The sequence below is a fragment of the Chelon labrosus genome (genome assembly GCF_963514085.1).
Source record: "Chelon labrosus genome assembly, chromosome: 3".
Classification (NCBI taxonomy): domain Eukaryota; kingdom Metazoa; phylum Chordata; class Actinopteri; order Mugiliformes; family Mugilidae; genus Chelon; species Chelon labrosus.
The window spans coordinates 28,292,669-28,314,548 of record NC_140339.1 but is presented as its reverse complement, the minus strand read 5'-3'; the positions used below and the strand labels follow the sequence as shown (position 1 = coordinate 28,314,548).

The 21,880-nt window shown below is 40.3% G+C and overlaps 1 protein-coding gene across 2 annotated transcripts in view; it reads left to right on the top strand.

Annotated features, from left to right (window-relative positions):
• cemip (cell migration inducing hyaluronidase 1) overlaps positions 1 to 21,880 on the top strand; it is a 131,108-nt gene that overhangs the window by 66,574 nt on the left and 42,654 nt on the right. Inside the window, exons 3-10 of one of the 2 annotated variants that reach the window (XM_084541268.1) lie at positions 4,418 to 4,555; positions 5,959 to 6,097; positions 9,030 to 9,266; positions 10,160 to 10,339; positions 14,483 to 14,553; positions 14,670 to 14,765; positions 16,986 to 17,107; positions 20,892 to 21,039. In XM_084541268.1, the coding sequence (XP_084397394.1) occupies positions 4,418 to 4,555; positions 5,959 to 6,097; positions 9,030 to 9,266; positions 10,160 to 10,339; positions 14,483 to 14,553; positions 14,670 to 14,765; positions 16,986 to 17,107; positions 20,892 to 21,039 (1,131 nt within the window). Of the gene's footprint in view, positions 1 to 4,230; positions 4,556 to 5,958; positions 6,098 to 9,029; positions 9,267 to 10,159; positions 10,340 to 14,482; positions 14,554 to 14,669; positions 14,766 to 16,985; positions 17,108 to 20,891; positions 21,040 to 21,880 lie in introns of those variants that run through there. The other variant, XM_084541267.1, reaches the window with a different exon arrangement.

Here is a 21,880-nt window from a genome sequence, read left to right as displayed (position 1 = left end):
GTAGAATTTTGGATTCTCTCTGCATTTCATTTCTGCCCCACTGTCCGATTCAAGTGTACAGTAATACATCCAAATCAGTAAAATTTAGAAACAAAACTTGCTACCAAGACCTGCTGCCAACTAAAGTCAACTTGAAGAAAACCTCTGTTTCAACTCAAGTTATAGCTAATGATTATTTCAACTTGATACCATGGGTTAAAACAACTTATTAGGTTACATTATACACTGAAGAAAACTCATTTTATTTATTTATTTTTACCTTGTCAAATGAACTCAGAATTCCTCACTATTTCAACTCACATTCATTAAGGTAACTTGCCATTTAAAGTCGAGAGCACTAAAGTTTACCTCAACTTAAGACAGATTCAACTCACTTCTCATTTGTCCAAAAATGTTTCATTTATTTTAAAATATATTGATGAGATGTACAAAAGTTGGTACTGACATTTGAAACAATGCCCTCACTTAATGTCTTTTAGGCCACTTAGGGGGGAGGACATTAAAATTTGATGCACCAAAAACAACCTCTTTGGTATTCATTCCTGGTAGGGAAACGACTTCTAAAATCCACCCCTCCATTATGCTTAAGGTGCCAATATTCTAGCTGACGTCGTCATACCATGGTTTAATCCTCATTGTAGAGCCTTGTTTCAAAGGTATCACCATGTTATAGTAATAGTTCTCTCTAATTAAAAAATGGGAAAATGGCAGCAGCCTCTATGTTTCCCAGTATTCATATCATATCACCCTCCTCCTGCTCCATCAATTTTTTCAACTCAAAACTTAAAGACATAAGTTAAATGAACACTGACCACACAGACAAAACTCACAAGAAGTCAAGACAATGGATTACTTTAAGTTTTGAAAACGTATTTAATTGAGTTCAATATCAAACACTTGCCACGACTATTGGAGTAAAGGAGAAGAAAATAACTTAACGGGGCTGTAATGTGTTACAGTGTAGGCTTTATAAGGTCTTTTATTTTAAAGGTGAATGCTTTTGATTAAGAGCTCTTAAGTCTTTCCAAAATCTAAACTCTAGTTCTTATGTACCTCATGATAATATTAAACAATCTTAGGAGTACGCTATGTGAACATTGTAATAGCTCATGAAACTGGTTGACATGGCTTCCTCTGACATTTTTAAGGATTCATTGTCCCCTTCATCTAAGCAGAGTTCAACATGTTGATTTAATCATGTAACAGTGGAATGTACCAGGTCCCAACTATGTGGCCTAGTGGTTTTGGACTGATCCATTCTAATCAAGGCAAGAACAAGCCGAAACACACCAGAGTGTAAACAGTGTAAACCAAAGACAATAATGCAGCAGGTTTCTTTAAAGTATCTTTGCTCCGTTACACTCTGTCATTATCCTGTCTGCACCTGTAATTAGCCATGAAGAAACCAGGTGTAAGGCTTATTCTGGTATATTTGTTTTTGTGGTGTATTTCTCCCTGGGTTGGCAGTTTTCTGATGAAGTTCAGACATAGTTCATTGTGTTGTTAGATTAAGTTTTTTTTTTTAGCAAAGCGAAGCAGCACGTTCAGCAGTTTAATACTCCCAGCTGCTGAACCCTTGGCAGACACAGATCTTCAAGGACTGACTTCAGACGCTTACTCAGAAATGTGTGTGTGAACAGGTGCTGATGAGGAATTTTGTGCCGTATACTGCAAGTGTAAGCGTTTCCGTTTTTATGTCTGCGTCTTTCAGTGTTTGGAAAAGGTGGGAACCTGGAAATGAGTCCACTTTTCACCGAGTGGGCATCAATTTGCATTCTGCTAAAATGAAAGCGGCTGAAGATAGAGAAGAGGGAAGACTAGTCAGGTCTGGTTTCAAAATTCAGTTTGATCATTGGAGTGGTGGGACATTTTTATATCTGTAGGACTAAATAAACCCCAGAAATAGACACCACCTGCCTGTGAACACCAGACCAAAGCTTGTATGAGCACAAAAGCTGTAATAGGGCAATGACTAAGAGTCAGCAGATGACCATAGAGTCTACTCTTGAGACCATCTATGAACAGAGGCAGAGGCATGCTTTGTTGTCACCAGACTCATCACACTAAGACAGATAGTTAAATACTGAAAATGGGACGGGGAGGATATTATCTTAGACTCTTAGCTCAGGGCTGTAGACACACTCCTCCACAAACAATCTGAGCTGTGCAGAGCCAAACAGCTGTCATTTACAGACACTAGAAACCAGCTGATTGCATGTCACTGCCTATCAATCTGTGTTAGCCCTCTGGGAAATTTACTTGACAATTCAGGTCCCTGGCCAGTCAATGCCATTGATGGATCCATTAGATGGCGGGGAGATGAGGTAACCAACACACAAACCAGAGAGCAATAGATTAAAACTATTGGTGGGACGGGACATTTACACACAGTCTCTCAGTGCTATCCCGATAGTTACAGACACAAACGAAATGGGTTTATCACTCACTCTTACTCCTGAGTGAGCAATCCAATAACCTTGTGAGCTATTTTATCCTCATTTAGATAGTTAGGAAGCTGAGAAAATGAGAGTGGTAAGGAATGAAAAAGATCTTATCCGTGATTTCGTCTTTGAGAAACCTTCGCTGGTAAGACTGCTGATTTTATCAGTGCGTGATAATTAATGGATTGCTGGAGAATGTATGTTAAAGAGCAGTGATTTTCTGTTCCGCCTCATGAAAATATGTACCAACCTGTCGATTTCAGTTCAAGGTGACAAGTTAGCCATCGTATTCTGTTTATAAATGTGAATACCTGGATATGTCAACCCCCTCTTGTTTTTTCCCCCTGCCTCCATGAAGCATTTTCCTCTAATTGTTGAATGTTGAATGAAGAGTAATAATCACAATCTCGAGGAACTGACACAAACCTGCTTTTTATCCTGATACCCACAGGCATATTCTCCTTAAACCCCTCTGAGAGTTCTTCATTTCAGATTTGTCCTGTAAAAGCAATGTAACCGAAATCTTCTGTAACTGTGGCAATGAAGCCTGATAAAGGCTACCACAGATTAATTGTGTTGGCAGGGTTTCATTTATTCTGGACGTTAGAGTGCTTTTCATCAGTTCCTTTGATTCCGTCACATCACAGGAACTGCAGGGTTGCGACAAGATTTTCTGTTGATACGGCGAAGGCCACGGGGAGCAAAGAGGGGACTCATGGCCACAATTCTATTCCATTTCATTTGTTGCTCTCCTGTAAACAACATCTTCAGTTTATTTGCTCTTCCGGCACTTCCTGAGTATTCACTGCAATAGTAAAAGCAGTTTTTTAAAAAAGTGAAAAAGCCTGGCCTTACAGGCTGATTCCTTGTTCTTTCTCTGAGAACTTTTTTTAGTGTGCCTTGGTTGTTGGTGCAGTCACTTAAACACGCAAATAAGTGACCAAAGCAGTTATGTAAGAAGTGGAGAAAAATAAAATTTCATTTGGCTCCCATGTAATAGGTCACAAGGTAGATTTATGGACGGTTGTAGGAGGAAAGCTGGGATAGACATCCAGTAACAACACTCTGCTAGGGTTGTATACATTCTTTCTTCTTTCTTTTTGTGAACAAATGTATCATGTGAATTCTATGAACAGTTAGTTAATGGAAATCCTTTTAGAGGATTCTTTGATGTAACAGATTACAACTCAGACATCTGAAATGTGGCTACACTTCCCAAGCCAACAACATTAGATCACTGGTTTGATCTTGAACAATAAGCTTATCACATGCATGCTGCACAATTTATGTTGTGTTTCTCTGTGAAATGTGGAACTATAAATTATGAAATGGACTAATTCTCTAGTCTAATATACCCAGTCAGGTGCAGTAAATACGCCGATCAACCACAACATTAAAACTACTGACAGGAGAAGTAAATAACATCGACCATCTTGTGACAATTCACTGTTGTGTTGGGAAACTTTTGGACCTGTCATTCATGTGGATGTTACTTAGACATGTAGCACCCACCTAGTCCAGACCAGGCACCCCCACCCCGTAGCAATGACACTCCTTGATGGCAGCAGCCATCCCCAGCAGGATGCAGCCTGACACACACACAAAAACAGTTTAGGAACAACTCAAAAAACATGAAGAACAGCACAAGGTGTTGACCTGTCCTCCAAATTCACTAGATCCCAAACTGATCAAGTATCTGTGGGATGATCCACAGAGGCACAGTAAGTATGAGAGGAGCAACCCATAGGACCCAAAGGCCCCTACTAAAAACATTCTGTCGACACCCTCAGAACGCCCATGTCCATTCTCTGATGAGTCAGAACTGTTTTGGCTGCAAAAGGGAGACCTAGCAGAGAATAGTTAGTTAGGTAGCAGTAGGTCATAATGTTATGCCTGATTGGTGTATATGTTATCACATTCCATTTTCTGTATGTATTACAAGCTGAAATATGCTGTGCATTTTGTGTCTCCTACAGTGTGTCCAGATAAAGAACCAGGACTGCAGCCATGGATGCCAGGGCACAGTGAAGACCACCGTGTTACAATCGGTTATGGCAGGAAGGTCCTTCTCACAACCTCAGCTACAGTCCACTCCATTGAGATTCTCAATGGAGGTATGCTAGACAAACCCATCCTGTGTCCCTCTTGCTTTAAAGTACAGTATCTTAAGTATCTCCTATATTTCTGAGTATAATAGGGTGCCAGGGCACATAGCCACTGGAGAAAGAAGTCCAAGGGAGAGATTGCAAGTGAAATTAGGGAGGGAAGAAATGACACAGAAATACTCACAGCTCGAAGACTGATATGCTTGAGAAATAACACAATAAACAGGTTTAGAGAGACGCAGGTGTTCGAACTGGACCTAATAGATGTATTGAGACAGAGAGAGGCCCACCAGAGAAATAATTTTAACAGGTAAACAGTCTAAATAAATCAAAGAATAGTTTAGATATAAAGGTCTCAGCACAGTCAGAATGACTAATATATCAGATTGTTCAGAAGTAAAGGGGCATGCTGTGCAAAGGCCATGCAGCCCACAGACTTATTTTTAACTCTGGGGTATGAGAGTGTATTAGGAGAGTGTGGAGCACGCATGAATTATAAAGTTTGAAATCAGGTATGAAGGGTCGTCTTGTGTATCACCATAAGCAGCATAAGATCTGAGCTGGGACTCCTAGAAGCCAATGAGAGAACGATGAAATTGGTACGATGTCTTAATTAAACGTCTTAATTCAAATTTTAGCTGCAGCATCAGAGACACTTGAGTACTTTCAGTAAGCTGTTAGCATCGGCCATGACCTGTAAACAACAGTCAACAGTTATTAAGTCTGGATGTAAAAAAGACATCAACCAGATCATGATATCATAATTTATGATAAAAAAAAAAGAGAGATTCCCAGCTAATGGGCTTATGTGAGGTTTCCTAGTAGTTCTTTCACCATAGTAGTCTCTAAGTAGTGAGTGCTTAATGTTGTTGACCTGCGTTCATATACTGTACAGTTTGCTCATAGCTATCCCTGATTCTATAATATTACAGTGTGTATGATGGGCTATTACAATCAGCAGTATCCCCATCTGTGCTCCTATTCTTTGATAGTTCTCTTAAAAGCACAGTGTACAGGGCCATATTACTGTGAGTGGTTTAACAGCTGACAGAAGTTAATTACAAGTGAAGTGAAAACATTGTTTTTTAGTGCATTTTGTAAATGGAGTAATATTATTTGTAAAGTAATTGTGCTGAAAGCAAAGACGTGGTCATTTTCGAGAGGAGTAGTCCATAGAGGCGAGGTTTGATGTTCACCAGCTATTCACCATTTCGCTACTGAGCTGGAATCATCGGATTGCAGACCCGGTAAGCGAGCCGGCTGGCAAGATTCATCTGTGTGTGTGTTTGTGTGGGCAGCCTGAGCCCAGGGCCATAAATGGTAGGAAGACAGGAGGTGTCTGAGGGCAGCGGGGCATGAAAAAACTGCCAGGAGGCCTCATCACTCACCCACCCACCCTCTCTCCCCTGTAGGAAAGCTGGTGATTGCTGACACCAACCGGCCCATACTGCTCCGGACAAAACACATTCTGATTGGGAACAACGGGGAACTGCACATTGGAAGCCCAGACTGTCCCTATAGAGGCAACCTCACCATCTCCCTGTTTGGAAGGTAGTTTCATGTTGTGAACACGCATGAATATACTGTAGATTAAAGATCAGTGTGAGGCTGATGTTTTAAAACCCTACTGGCCTGTCTATTACATCCATCTGGTCAGTGTCTGAATGTTATGCAGCTTGATTGATTAGATATTTCTATCAAAGAACAAACAATCAACCTATGTTATAAATACATAAAATACTCTTAAAATATATGACTTATAGGTGGTAGGTGAGGAGTAAACTTGGAGTTCTTGGACTCTTTTTTTTTTTTCCATCAAAGTCAGTACAAAGCATCTATAATAAAGGTATGGCCAGACTCCTTCCTCATTCACTCGAGTGATTATCTACAGTTAGGCACTCAGAAATCTTTCTTGGTTAACAATCATGAAGTAGCTCAGTATGGAGATTTTATTCTATTCAGATTTTTTTTCAGCATTCATCCTGGAACAAGTTTTATTTGTTGCTCAGTGAATGAAATGTCCCAGATTCAAGACCATGAAGCAGACCTGGGTCAGGTTTTATTCTGCTGTTCTGTGTTCCATTCCTATTATAAATAACACTCTCGTTACTGTTGACTCAATCTCACATGTCACCAGTGTTGTGTGCGTTTACACTAAACAAGAACTAGTTCAAAGTTCAGTTCGCACAGATTAAAGTGAACTAGTTCAAGTTCATAGTTCACATTTATTTATTTTGAACTAAGTTCATAGACTCCAAAATGAACAGTTAACGTTCATTTTTATCTATTTATTTATTTTTTTAAATGAGCAGCTTTGAGCTATTCCTGTTCAATAGAATCTCTGACTGACCTACTCATCCGTCATATTTTTTTGAATACTGCTTTTTTGAATAACCATTGACTGTATAGACTAGGAAACAACTGTTTGCGTGGATCAGCATCTTCTCTTTCAGCTGCACCAGCTTTTTTTTTTCCTGAACGGAAGTGAACAACGTTATTTCCCTCCAGACTCAGCAAAACTCATGTCTACACTCATTCAGAAAAATGATGCGTTCAGTTAACAGTTCACAAAAATATGAACGCATACACAACACTGCATGCCAACCTGCTGCTGTTTTAGGAAACTTACTGAGCGTTTTTTAATGATGTTAATATAGTTGTTCACTGATTTAGCATGGTTAGCGACACATAGTCTCTCTAGGTTTAGAAACTCCATTGTAGTGACTAATTGAACCATGTTTATTTCCACAGTTTACTTAATTAAATTAGTTAACTTTAAATTCAATTCCATTTAAACCACAAATATCACAATATCAATGTTGACATGTTGCTTAACATCACTATTATTATGAGCATGTTAACATACAAACACATTCAGCCTAATACACCTATATGACTCAGTACAGCCTCACAAAGCCGCTGTAGCATGGCTGTACACTTTGAGTTAAAGACTCACATCATCAGAAATCAATGGTCTTTATAGCTAAGTGCAACAGCCAGCACATGGAAGTCACAGTGTTTTTCAGTCTTTTGTCTTTATCACATTTATAACCCTAATTTTAATTTTAATAAAAACACACTGTTTGTTAACATTTTCTCATTGAATAAAACCTCTCAGTGGTGGTTTGTGATATTTACATGTCTGTTTTTGTAATGTGTAGCTAGACTGTGTGTGACAACTCCTGCATGTATTTAAAAGTACAAACAGTAACATACACTAAAAAAACTAAAAAAAAAAGTCGCCACCAAAAAAAAGGTCACACACTCTAATATTTCGTTGGACCACCTTTAGCTTTGATTACAGCACGCATTCACTCTGGTATTGTTTCGATAAGCTTCTGCAATGTCACAAGATTTATTTCCATCCAGTGTTGCATTCATTTTTCACCAAGATCTTGTATTGATGATGGGAGAGTCTGACCACTGCTCAAAGCCTTCTCCAGCACATCCCAAAGATTGTCAATGGGGTTAAGGTCTGGACTCTGTGGTGGCCAATCCATGTGTGAAAATAATGTCTCATGCTCCCTGAACCACTCTTTCACAATCTGAGCCCCATGAATCCTGGCATTGTCACCTTGGAATATGGGAAGAAGAAAAAATCCATTGATGGAATAACCTGGTCCTTCAGTATATTCAGGTAGTCATCTGACCTCATTATTTGGACACATAATGTTGCTGAACCTAGACCTGAGCAACTGCAGCAACCCCATATCATAGCACTGCCCCCACAGGCTTGTACACCAGACTCTAGGCATGATGGGAGCATCACTTCATCTGCCTCTCTTCTTACCCTGATGCCCCCATCACTCTGGAACAGGGTACATCTGGACTCATCAGACCACATGACCTTCTTCCATTGCTCCAGAGTCCAATCTTTCTGCTCCCTAGCAAATTGAAGCCTTTTCTTCCAGTTAGCCTCACTGATTAGTGGTTTTCTTAAGACTACACAGCTGTTCAGTCCCAATCCCTTGAGTTCCCTTCACATTGTACATGTTGAAATGCTCTTACATAGGGCTATTATCAGGGCTATTAAACATAGCCCTGAGTTCTACTTTTGTTTTTCTTCCATTTGATTTCACCAAACGTTTAAGCAATCACCAGTCACGATCAATCAGGATTTTTCTTCCTGGAAGACGATGGTTCTCCACTATCCTTCCAGTTTTTAATAATGCGTTGGTCAGTTCTTAACCCAACTTTAGTAGTTTCTACAATCTCCTTAGATATTTTCTCCGCTTGATGCATGCCAATGACTTGACCTTTCTCAAACAGACTGACATCTTTTCTACGACCACGGGATGTGTCTTTCAACATGGTTATTTAAGAAATGAGAGCATTAATAAGGCTCGTACCTATTTGCTTACTTAAATCCAGGTGGAGACTTTTTTTTTTTTTTTTTTTGGCCAGACTGTGTACAAGATCTCAAATGTCACTTATAGAACGTCATATCATTAAAATATTTACAATTCTCTTACACTGTTCTTAGAATGGATGATAGCGATGAGGAACACAGCTACTTTGGGAGGAAGTACATTGGCGTGGGGACAGGAGGGACACTAGAGATTCACGGACAAAAGAAACTGTCGTGGACGTTCCTCAACAAGACCCTGCACTCTGGAGAAAGCAACCAAAACAACTACCTATTCCAGAGAAGCTGGGGGAACCGAGGCATCATTATCCACATAATTGACCCCAAGACCGGAGAGGTGCTGCATGATGACAGGTGAGGGTATCCTTGAACACAGAGGCTGTGCCTCGGCTGCCGAACAATGCTGAGACTTAATTAGAGTAGAAATGATCAGGTGGCTGACATCTCATAAGCTTGTAATGAAGAGCTGTAATGAAAGAGACAAATGTGGCTCTAATTGCTCTGGCATTGTTTCATATAGGGATATTACATTTACAAATCGACGATATACTTAATATCCTGTCATGTTTAATTGCTCATGTTATTTCAAATTTTATTGTTCTATATGTTATACTATATATTATTCCTATTTTTTTTACCTGTTGTTCATTCCAGAAGCAAGCAAAAAACATAATGGAATAAAACAACAATTTATTTCATTCATTATTTCAGTTGAATTTTGTGAGGAATTCTCAATGCAACCAATATATATATATATTTTTTTAAGATATTAGGTAAATATTTGCCTTCATTTTTAAACCTGGCTGTGTTAACTTGAGCAGTTTTGCACATTTGGTTTGCCTGCAGTAGTGCAGTAGATCATATCGGATATAGGAAGCAGTAGGTGTGTTCCTCTTCACAACCAGAAATATTTTCTTTTGGACATGCATCTCTCCCCCCTGCATTGCTAACGGTTGGCTGGTTTGTTTGCAAGCCACACACAGAGCTGACTGTTAACATGCATGTAGCTGTGTGACACATATTCTCAGTGCGCTGTATAGAGTAAGTCCAAAGAGGTCTCGTAAAACTAAAATAGCCATGTAAAAATGCTGCAATCAGAATGAGGGCTAACTTGGAATATCCAAACGAACTGTTTAGATGTGCAACATACGGCATAATACTTGAACACTAGCGTGCATGTAATCATACTAAATGATGCCTTAGTTTCGTTCTTGTCTCCCTCTGTTAAACTCCCTTCTCTCCCACAGGTTTGACACATACCGCAGTAAGAATGAGAGTCGTCGCCTTGCAAAGTATGTCGAGGAAGTGGAGGCGGGGCTCATACTGGCTATGGTGGTCAATGACGAGGGCTCCAACAACCTGGAAGACTCAGCCAAGAATAGCCTCTCCAGGCTAGGCAGCCAGCACATTAGCAGTCTGGGATTTCGGTAAGAAACCAAATAAATAAATAATTGAAATAAAAAAAAAATTAAAAATAGCCTCTGACAACACATTCATAATCAAAATACATAAGAAATAGATGAACCAGGTGTGACTATGATTCTTAGTTACTCTTTTCCACTCACACCAATGAGTGCGACTTCTCTGCTCATTTCTTGCAACAGAAAGGTATTCAGCTGACACCATTGTCTGGAATGATAATGCGTTCTTGAAGCTCCCAGCACTGGAGCACTCTTTTAATTGATTGCTATGAATTAATGAGAAAATGTTACAACCCCGGGTGAATCGCAGTGAATAGCTGTCTTTTTCTAATTAATCCCTGCAGCTTTTTGGGACCCTTTGGTTCTTAATGATTTTCAATAAACCATCTCCAGTGTAACATCTGAAAAACAAACAAAAAAATTTGCACTGTAGTGGTTGGCCTACAAAATGCAGCTCTTTGATTCCACAGACAGGGTTTTCCCTTTGTAGTTGTAGTAATGAAAACTCTCTTGAAGTCACTTTTTTTTGTATTTATTGAAACAGAAGTGATTCACTGGCTTAGAATGTATGAACACATATTTGCCAAGTTTTCTAAATTTAGAAAAATAACACATCACTGATAACTGGTCTCAGGTGGACTAGATCGTCCCAGGCACATCCTGATGTCATCTCAAATCATCACTTAAAAAAGCAGAAGTTGGATAACAGATCATACGAGCAGCACACTATTCCAAAATCAAGAGAACTTACAGAAAATATGAGTAAGAAGGAGTTTGAAATACAACAATCTTGGAAGGGTTATACACCCACAGTGAGAGACATTATCTAAAATCAGAGACGACATGGAACAATAGCAAAGCTTGCCCTGAAGTGTCAGACTTTCCGAAATTCCTGCAAGAGCATCCTGTTACATACGAGATGTTTTGCTGCTTCACATCAGCTTGCAGTAATTAGATAAAACATGAATTCTTCTCTCTACCAGAAAATCCTGAGGGAGAATGTCAGGTCATTAGTCTGTGAAGTTAAAGGTCAAGCACAACTGGGATACAAAGCAAGACAATAGGCCCAAACACAAGAGTAATCCACCTCTGACCTCAGTGGCCGAGTCAAAGTCCAGGCTCGAAACACCGCTGAGATGCTGTAATGGGACTGGAAAGAGCAGGTCATGTTTGCAGACTCATCCATGTGGATGCATTAAAGCAGAACTTCAAAGAGGAGTGGGTCAGCATTCAACCACAGCAATGTCAGAGACTGATCTGCAGTTACCAGAAATGTTTTTTGCTTTCTTTGCTGCTAACTAGCAATTAAGTTCAGGATGGCATGTACTTTTTTTTCGTGTTGCAGAACATTTTTCCTTAATAAATAGATTTGCATCACCTGTTTTACTGAGGTTGCCTCTGTCTTATATTAACATATATTTGTTCTCTTACCACCATCTCTCACCACCGTTCAAAGACATGCTGGTTAGGTTCATTGGCGATTCTAAATTGGCCGTAGGTGTGCATGTGAGTGTGAATGGTTGTCTGTCTCTCTTTGTTAGCCCTGAGATAGACTGGAGACATGTCCAGGGTGTACCCCACCTCTTGCCTAATGACAGAAGATGGATGAATTAATGAATATATTCATTTTAGTTTGAAGATCTGATGCAGTTTAATATTAGATTAACATAAAAATATAAAAAGTCAGGAGGGAGTCAAATACTTTTAATGTAGGTTCAACCTACCTTTGGTTAAGTTTAAGGACATAGGGTTGAGAGGTTTGTAAATCTGAACACACGTTACCAGTCATTAAGCTTACATCAGATTCGGCTTAGTCTGCAACAACTCCTGAGAAAAATGTCTTTCCACTGCTGAATGTATAGTCAGTGTTTGTCTGCTGTTTGATGCTGATGTAAAAAAATGGTTTGTGTGCATGTACAAACCGTAGAGGTGAAAGTGAAGCCAAAGCAAGTAGAGCTCCCCCTGGTGGCTGACTACAGTTATGGGTCATAATCTCCACCCCCTCCATGTTAGTAGATGGTACTTGGGCCAAAAATACACGTCAAATAAAAAAAATCCAAGGATGATTTTAGTCATTTTAGATAGTTAATGTAATGCGTCCATTTTTGTAAATTTTTCTGATATGTTTCGTTTTGGTTAGGCATTTGATGCTATATAAACAGGATGTGACACCATCATGACTACAGGTTGCCATGCCAACCGCTCCGCGAAGCGGTCCCGTAAGACAGTGGAGCAGAGAGCAGTATTAATCAAACTAAAAGTGTGAGTCAGGTGGAAGTGTGGGCAGGTCATCGAAGACACAGCTCCGCGTGGCTCCACCCTCGGACTATACTGCGTAGACTCTGGCTCCAAACTCGCAAGATAACCTCGAGAAAATAGCGTCAGTTTGGCCAGTGCGAGGAAGTGGGGAAGCGTGGTCCATATTTATATACAGGCCTCCAAACATACACACACACCCTAATTGTTGAGGAACGCTATAGCATTCCTGTATTCCCTTTGTGTGTACATTAGTTGTGCTGTATCTCATTCTGCTGAAGGTGGTTTGGGGGAAACTCAGCCTGGCATTGTGGATTTGTCATGAATACACAGAAATGGAAACCGATGTCATGATTAAAAAAAACCAAACAAAAAAGAAAGACAAAACAAAACGGGATGTCTAAAAGTTTCTGACATTAGGAGTATCAGAGTGGACAAATGCTTTTGGTTTTCACAAAATACCGATGCAGGACTTTTGGATAGGTGACTTTGCAAAGTAAAGAACAAGCTTTTCTGAATATGTTTTGCACAATGCTTGTCAGTTTCAATATCGGTAGCCTTGGTGTCGGCCCGAGAGAAGATGCTGGTGAATCTTGGCAGTATAGGCTCCGTGATTAGTTTCTGAGCCATGGGGTGTTATGAAACGTAATGCTGCAGACAAACCGCAGGAAACACTGAGAGGGTTTCATAAATGACTTGTGGACAGAGCGCAAGTTAACATTCCTTTTGCAATTTGCACTCTGCTGCATGGTTGTGGATGCTGTGGAGGACAAACTAAATGGATGGAAGCAGTGGTGGGGCGACAGAGGGATTCCTGCCTAATGACTCTTGTCGCCTGCTGTCCTCACACTATTGCCAAACAGGCCAACACTAGTGTCATCAGGAGAGAGATGCTGTGTAATTTGCGGCGCACCCTGAGACATTTTAATAAGCTGGAATTTATGAGACAGTGTAGCCTCTGCAATACATTCTCAGTGATGTAATTTGCATATGTTTACCGCAGCTGTCACAGCGGTGCGGCTGGCAGCATGGAGAAACACAGCAGCAACACACCTCTGATGTTGCTGGGAATGCACTCAGATGCAGTCGTAAGTTTTGGGATATTTGGATACAAGCCATGGTGTCATTGTGTAACTAAGTTGAATGTTGGATGATGGCTTCTTAGTCTTAGTCATAGTCATTATTATTTTCCAATAACCTTTCAAGTTAAAAGTGCAATAAATTCCACAACAAACTGAAGTTGAACTGAATTAGGAGAGAGTGAAACAGCAGCACCGTATGCCAAAAGCCTCCAGCCATGTCAAACCTCCGTCCTGAACCTTGCACAGTTTACACACAATTCTCTTTCCTGACTGCCCACATACAACCACTCACATCCGTTCATTGACGTCTTAGACATTGAGTCACACACATACACAGAGCTACCGCTGGTTCTGTCTGACAGCTAGCATGGCATTACCTGAATGATGCCTGCTTGGAAAGCTTTAATTACCCAGGCTTCCCACTTGTGCATGTCAGCCTCTCACTCTTTATGTTAACATTATTAGAAATATAATGTCACCCTATGTGTGTGTGTGTACTGGCAAGTGTCATGCTGCGTGTGTGTGTGTGTGCATGGGTGAGCGTGCGTGTGCAGCCTAATGTAGATGTCCCTCACTCTTCACCTGCTGTTCTGCTGCTTCTCCCTCTCTCTCTGTGTCCTCTCCCCCTCCTCTTTTTTCCACTTGTCGCTTCATTTCTTATTCGCCACATCTTTCCTGTGCCTTTTCTCTCTGTCGTCTTCCTGTATCTCTTTTCTCCCCCATCCCCTGCCCTTCCACACCTCACTACTTGTTTCATCTATCCAATTTACCACCTATTTTCTCTCTCCTTTCTTCATCTCTTCCTCTGCAGGCACCCCTGGACCTTTATCGTGAAAAAAGGCGATGCCTCTTCCGTTGTGGAGGATCATGCTGTCTATCAAGGTAGGAAACAATTTAGAAATGACATTTTAATGGAACATGATCAAAGTGGACCATTGTTGTGATTTCATCTTACATGACTAATAGTATTTAAACAATGTGGTGTGTGTGTTTTACAGGGACCAAGGCCTCCTCAGAGGCCCGGAGCACCAGTGTTTTTCAGTCAAATTTTGGAGAGCATTTCACCATTACCACCAGCAGCCAGTGGGTGCAAGGTAACTCTGCCTACACACAGACATGCTGAGATTTTGCTGTGCAACAAGTAGGGACGTCTCGATCGAGTTGTTTTGCCCACTGATCTGATACCAATCTTTTAATATTCATTATCGGCCGATCCGAGTCCTGATCTCATCTTAAATGAACAAAATGTCTTCCCCTGGATATTCATAAAAGCTTAAAGTTTAGGGTTTTTGTTTCTGTGCAGCCTGTTGTTGTTTTATTTTTTTGATGGCGAATGAAGTTGGTAGTATTGAATGATGATCTCCTACTACCACCTCGCCAAGCTTCCACAGCAGACGTGTTTTGGTTTTTGGCAGCTTTGATGCTGGCCAATCGCCACTGAAACAGAAGAAGACGTCCTCTTCTTAGTTTTTTTTGTTTTTTGGCAGCTTTGATTCTAGACGGCAAAGAGGATTAAAACGTTTTGGCGCCACAAGGACTTGCTTTTGGTCTATGGCAGGCCTAAAATAATGACTACCAAAGATCCAGCTTGAATGAAGCCTAATACTGAACTAATCATTTTAAAAATTCCTGGATCAGGCCCAATACAGATCTCCAAATACCAATCGAGACATCCCTAGCAACAAGAACTCTAGATGTCCTAAATTCGCCAAAATGAAGCGCCTAATTTTCAGTCTGTGAACTCACATTTTATCAAAAAGCGGCTTAATGCCGGTCTTCACGTGAGTCATTCAAGTGCTTGTATATTGCTTCTCTGTCCTCAATACATGCATTTACAGGAGGATTGTGTAAATAACAGGAGGAGCCGTTAACAAGGTCTTGTAATGTATTCTGCTGGATTTGCAGAGATCACACAATCTACTTCTTTCGGTTTTGTGGAGAAAATTGTAAAAGTTAAAAAACTTGAATATGGTTTCACACATGAAGGGATCACTGTAAAAGCTTATTAACTTGGTGGCCTCCATGTTTACTCGACACTCCTGTGGTTTCCCCACCACAGCCTTTTTATTGCTACTTTCAATAAGTCTCTAGTATTTACTGAATGAAATAGCTTCTGTACTTGTTCACATTGTGTGTGAGGTAAAGTATCTCTGAGATTATTTTATGTCAAATTAGTTATTTCATGCACCAGTGTTCATGCATCTGAAGGTCAATGGTCCAAAGCTACAGGGGAGTGAGGAAAAGAGGTGAACAGGCATACGCAGGCAGGATGGAATGGATGGAGAATGGAGAATGATAAAAGAGTAGCAGCAAGAATGAAAGGACAGTGGTGAGACCAGCGATGCTGTATGGTTTAGACACAGTGGCTTTGAGGAAAGACATCAGGAAGAGCTGGAGATTGCAGAACTGGAGATGTTGAGGTTTCTTTTGGGCGTGACCAGGATGGATAGGATCAGGAATGAGTACACACTCTCTCATGTGAGATGTTTTGGAGATAAAGTTAGAGAGGCCAGGTTGAGATATGTTTAGAGAAGGTCAAAGGATGCTGAGGTTAGAGCTGCCAGGCAGGAGGTCTAGAGGAAGACCAAAGAGGAGGCTTCTGGATGTAGTAAAGGAGGACATGAATGTAGTTGGTGTGGAAGAAGAGGATACAGAGGATATGGTCAGACGATAGCAGATGATTTGCTGTGGCGACCCCAGAATGAACAGCTGAAAGGAAAAGAAGAAGAGAGTTCAGACTTCTCTCCGGATATTTTGTTGTTGTTGCCTGATATGACAGTACGTCACTTGCCTTTTCGGTATTGCCTCTGGGCTGCCTGAGCTGTAATTGATCAGCCTTGGTCTAGCCAACATCATATTATCATCCCATCAATACATCTGCCTCACACCTAGCTATGCGATATGCTGCTGTTATTGACGTCTCCTTTACCAGCAGTTCAAATCTCATTCCAAACAGATGCGTCTAATCTCACATCAGAGAGCAACTCTTTTATTAAAGCCCACCCTTTCTTGCACACACGGTGGAAGAAGCTGTGAGACCTGCACTCAAACAGACCTCCTTAATATATGCACTGTATGTGTTGAGCTTCAGACTGAAATTCAGACACACAGTCAAATGCACAACCTCCATTATGACATCCAGGTAGAGAGCACAATGGGAGGAGACAACCCTTTAGTTACTGTGATACAGATGCTCTCTGACAGGATAAATGAACCGCAGGTCAAAGCCTCGATGCACTGGAGATTGATCTAATACCACTTGGATCACTGAACTGCAAGGCATTAGTGTGTGTTCATATGTGTGTGTCCGACAGAGGCAGAGTGGACTGACTGGTTTGACAGGGATGATGAGAGGGGATCTGGAGACTGGGAAAAACTTAATGACCTGCACGAGGCCTATCCAGACCGACTGTGTAGCAGTCCTTTGGACATCCAGGTAAATCTCCATCTCACAGTACTTCATTAAATACGTGTTCTACGTGAGTATTTGTGTAGGACAACATAACACAAGGCTAAAGAAGAAGAATCTGGACAATGCACTATTTTAAGCAAAACATGACAAAATACTGTTGCTAATATTTTGCTGCCTCACAGTAGAGGGTACAGGGTAAACACATTGTTTGCAGAGAAAATGACTGGATTTATACTCCTAACACTGCTGTACTACGCTGCTGTATGCTTTAAATCTGGGAATTAATTGATCCTGTTTTCTTTATGATACACTGTTTTTTATATGTACAGCATTATGACTGCATTGGCCAGATGCAAGCAACACCCACAACCTGTAGATATTATAAGAGACAGCTATTACCTCAGCTTGTTCCAGGTTTGGTACACTATTAAATACTTCATGCTGAAGCATTAGTTGCTGTACCTTATGAAAACCTCTTAATTTTATAGCGTAGTCAAGATTATATCCTTCCATGAATGTACATATAGTATATAATCAGTCACACTTCAGTAGTACTGAAGAAAATGTACTCACAGAGCCACAAAGATCAGAGCTACCGATGCCGGTTTCTGTGTCCTTGTCATATTACAACTTGAAAACCTACTCATTGGTTAAAATCAGAAACTGTAATACTATGCTACGATAATATTCAGAAAGCCTTCAGTTTTCTTTGTGTAAATGTTCCACTGCCTGAAGTGATGCCACAATTTTTCCAATAATTTCTGAAAGTAGAATATTTGTGTCTCTTTCCTTTTTAGGTAAAACAATGGTAAATTTATTTATCACATGCCTTTGATATTCTGATGTCTTCAAATTTTAAGCACTGCTCACAAGTTGGAATAATATGCTCTACACAATGATTTGGAACAATAACTACTTGAGGAAGTCCTGTAGGCTATCTAGCATCCATTATCTTGTTTATTTCTCATGCATACAGCGGCACGGGATACTGTGGCAGCGATAAATCCCAAAGGCTTTATATGTCTGTGCTAATGCACTACCAGTTTATCTGACATAAGCCCAGACCGATGAGAAGGTGGAGAACCTTTGATTTGAATCTGACTTGAATAATCCCCAGTGGTGTAACAGAATGCCACTGCAAATCTCCACAAGCAAGGTGCTGGCACAGCTTAAGTACTGAACTGTCCTCATGACATCAGCAAGTCAAAAGGAAAATCTCTTTGGAGTTGCCAAGTTGGAACACAGACCTTAACCCGGCATCTATCCTGCAGCATTACCCAACCTGTACTGAGCACTACCTGCTTCAGCTGGTGAACACTCATCGTGACAGTGTCCTGTAAGATGCCTGGACAAACTTTGTCCCATCCTCCCCCTGAGGCGTAATGCTGTAATGGTTTGAGAAGCAGCTTTGGGAGCGAAGGGTCGAAGGTTCGCACCCTCTGCTTGAGTGACCAGTTGTTGGTGAGTTTAGGTGTAGGATGTAGGTCTGTCTTTGACATGACACGGCCACAACCAGTGAGTACGGATCCAGCCTGGCACCACAGAGTAGCAGCTGACACCCTTCCACGAAAAAGCAAAAATAAGCAGTGGCATCAAACGCCTGCCGTGCAGTTTGTTATCTCCATTGCATCTGCTTTTCAACTCCTTCACACTCTGTCTGTTTGTCCTCTTATAGGATTAAACATAATCTCCAGAAATGTGCTTGTTTTACTTTCGGAATTTAGGAAGAACTGCCATGTTCTCACTAGGCTGCTTGTATTTTTCCAGCAAATCTGGACATGGTCAAAGTTTTCCTCAGTTTTCATTTTAACTGTATAATTTGGCTCTGTGGGATCTCTATTTTTAGCAGCCAAGTGTTTTTATTTTTTTATGTCTTATTCCAATATGTTACATAATTCTGATTTGTTTTGGATTATCTGACCATCCAAACGAAGGCCCAGTGCCTGAGGCTGAACGTCTACACTTTCGTGTTGTTTGACTTTGTACTGCAGTGCCAACAGTGAAGATCACTGGAGTTCAAAAGGTCAGAGTTTGACCGGCCTTTTAGAGAAGTTCATCAGAATAAAACATGTAGTATGAACCACACGCCACATCAATTTGAGAGATTGCCATGATTAAATAAATTAAACCCAAGTCAAAAACAAAGAAAATTGGCATCCTCTCTTGACTTTTCCACTGTGTTACACCGCCAGAGGGAACTCTGCTGGAATGCACAAAAACACTTTTAGTGATTTTGTTTTTCCCCAGTGCATAGCAAAGCACGGAAAAGCAACTGCCATTAAATCCTGATGCCTTGTTGGAAGACTGAAACAATTAATCAGCCTGCATGTAGCTCCTGCCCTATGTGAAAATTATTGATATTTTTGTTACAAACTTGCAAAATTTTTCCCAAATGAGACATTATATTGAACAAATGGGAACCAATTGAAAAACTGAGCCCCATCCTTCAGTTCTTGTGGTCTTTATGAAATTCTTGTTGTTTGCCAAGAAACTAAGCCAGACACTAAACAAATATCAGATGACCGGCGCAAAAACACACAATTTTAAATGCCAGCAAACAAGGGATGCTCTGCTGTCAAGTGGCTAGACATCTCTGTCTTTCCCTCTCAATGTATGGACAAGTGTACTTCCCAACATGCTGAGAACATAACCCTTCCATAAGCAGCCACACCTCTCCTCCAAAGATATCACATGGACTAAAGCCCTCCACTCCCCTCTACTAACTACTTACCATGCTAAGAATCGTCATTAGCAAAGCATACATTGCTAACCAGTAGAAAACAAGTTTATTGAGCACCAGCGGCTACACTAATTTAACAACTGACGGGAGCAACGCAACGAGTCAGAACCAATTTGCTAACTCTGTAAGGAGAACAAAGGAACCACCAGCTTTCTTGGACTTGCACCATCTCTACACTGCACAGTAAAGACTTAACTTGACATTAGGACCACAATCCTACCCATCCTGCTCATTAGCAACTGACAGATTAACTCTGCTACCAGGAATCTCTTTCCTTTCATAGACTGGTAGCTGGGCTAGCTTGTATTGTGTTCTGACCTGACAGCAGTGTGTACATAGAGGACTGGGCCCACAGATCAGAGGATCATAAGACCCATTTTGCTTCACCACTCCCAAGAAGATATCCCTAAATAGAGGCTGGTCTGAAATTATCACAAGTTCAACATGTTGGGCATTGATGTTTTCATTTATTTATTTTTTTTACCCAGCAACTAACAGTAACTGCTGTACAGTTCCAGAGCATGGCAGTATAAATATAGAACAACAGCTCAATGGCAAGTTTCATTTTCACCTCCACCTGTGTACCAAAAATAAAAATACTATAGCAGAATCTTGCTCTAGTCTAGACTAAGAATACAGCTTCATCTGAAACTCTCGTATATGCCATACTGAATCTGTTCTTGACTGAATTTTTTCTTGTATGGGGTTTCTTGACAACATAGCGCAACATAGCATAGTTAACGAAACAAACACCACGGTCTGCCTCTGTGTTTGTTTCCCTAACTTTTGGCCATGTAGGTTTCTGAAGTCACTCTGAAATCTTTTAGTATAAATGCATATAAATGTGTCTGGTCCTGCAAATTGAATTAATCAGCCAGTGTGTGTTTTTAGGCACTCGGACACACTCCATTTTCATCTTAAATCAACTACATTTAGTTTGATCAACTGTCTTTTTATAATCTTTTAAATAATTTAATTAATTAATTAATCTGTACTTTCATTAGTGTGTCCCAAATGTCCAAATTGTACTCTCTATTCATTTATTACGTTCATTTTTCCATTGTCTAGGCTGAAACCCATGATGGAATACCATCCAACCAGACAGGAGATGTGATCTACAAGAATGACAAGGACTATGGCTTTGTCTGCCTCAACAAGGACCAGGTTCATGGCCTGTGTCATAACTACAGGGTCCGCTTCCTTTGTGGAAAACTGGGTATGTTTACCACTTACTATCGATGTATATTCACAGGTTTATTTGTGAAAAGAAAAAAAAATATGAAAATAAATCCTAAACCACAGATAGACTATAAAGCCTGTTAGACTGTTTCTGAATAACAATAACACATAACCAATGCATTTACACAAATCAGTTCTCTCATGCCTCATTGTTCTTTCACCAGACATAACAAGCCAAGGTTATATACTCAATTAACACAGCAACCAAATCTTCCACCATGCCATTCAGCCAGGCGTACAATAATACTTGCGTCTTAAACAGAAAACAATTTCAAAATGCAACAGCACAGCATAGCCTTGATATAAACTCTCCATTTAGAAAAATGTCCTGACTCAGTGCTCAAGTTGTTGACTTGTAAACCTGAGTGGTCCATCACATCTTTTGAGTTAGCCTGACCATAGTCTCATTCGTAGTTGGCTGCAATTTTTCTAGCACTTTTTTTAGTGTGTGTCCTGTAAAATATGTGAAAATAAGTGATACTGTATGTGATCTGTAATTTATAATGCACTAAAACAGACTATATAGTGCATGATGCTTAAGGAGATTCTGAAAAGTAGTGCATACATGAAGGCAATTGGAACCAGGCTCATTACATAACCTAGGCAGAGGTCGTATCTGACAGAACCATTTCCAGAAGTCCATTTCTGATTTTATTGTGGTTCACACTGAAGCCTTCTACACTATTTACTGTAATAGTTTATAAAGAATAGTTTTACTTAAGTTATCTTTTCTAGTAGTGGCATTAATCACTACAGCTGGAAGAACAAAAACAATTCAGCAGTGAAGGAAAATATAAGCCTTTGAGTCAAGTGTAGCA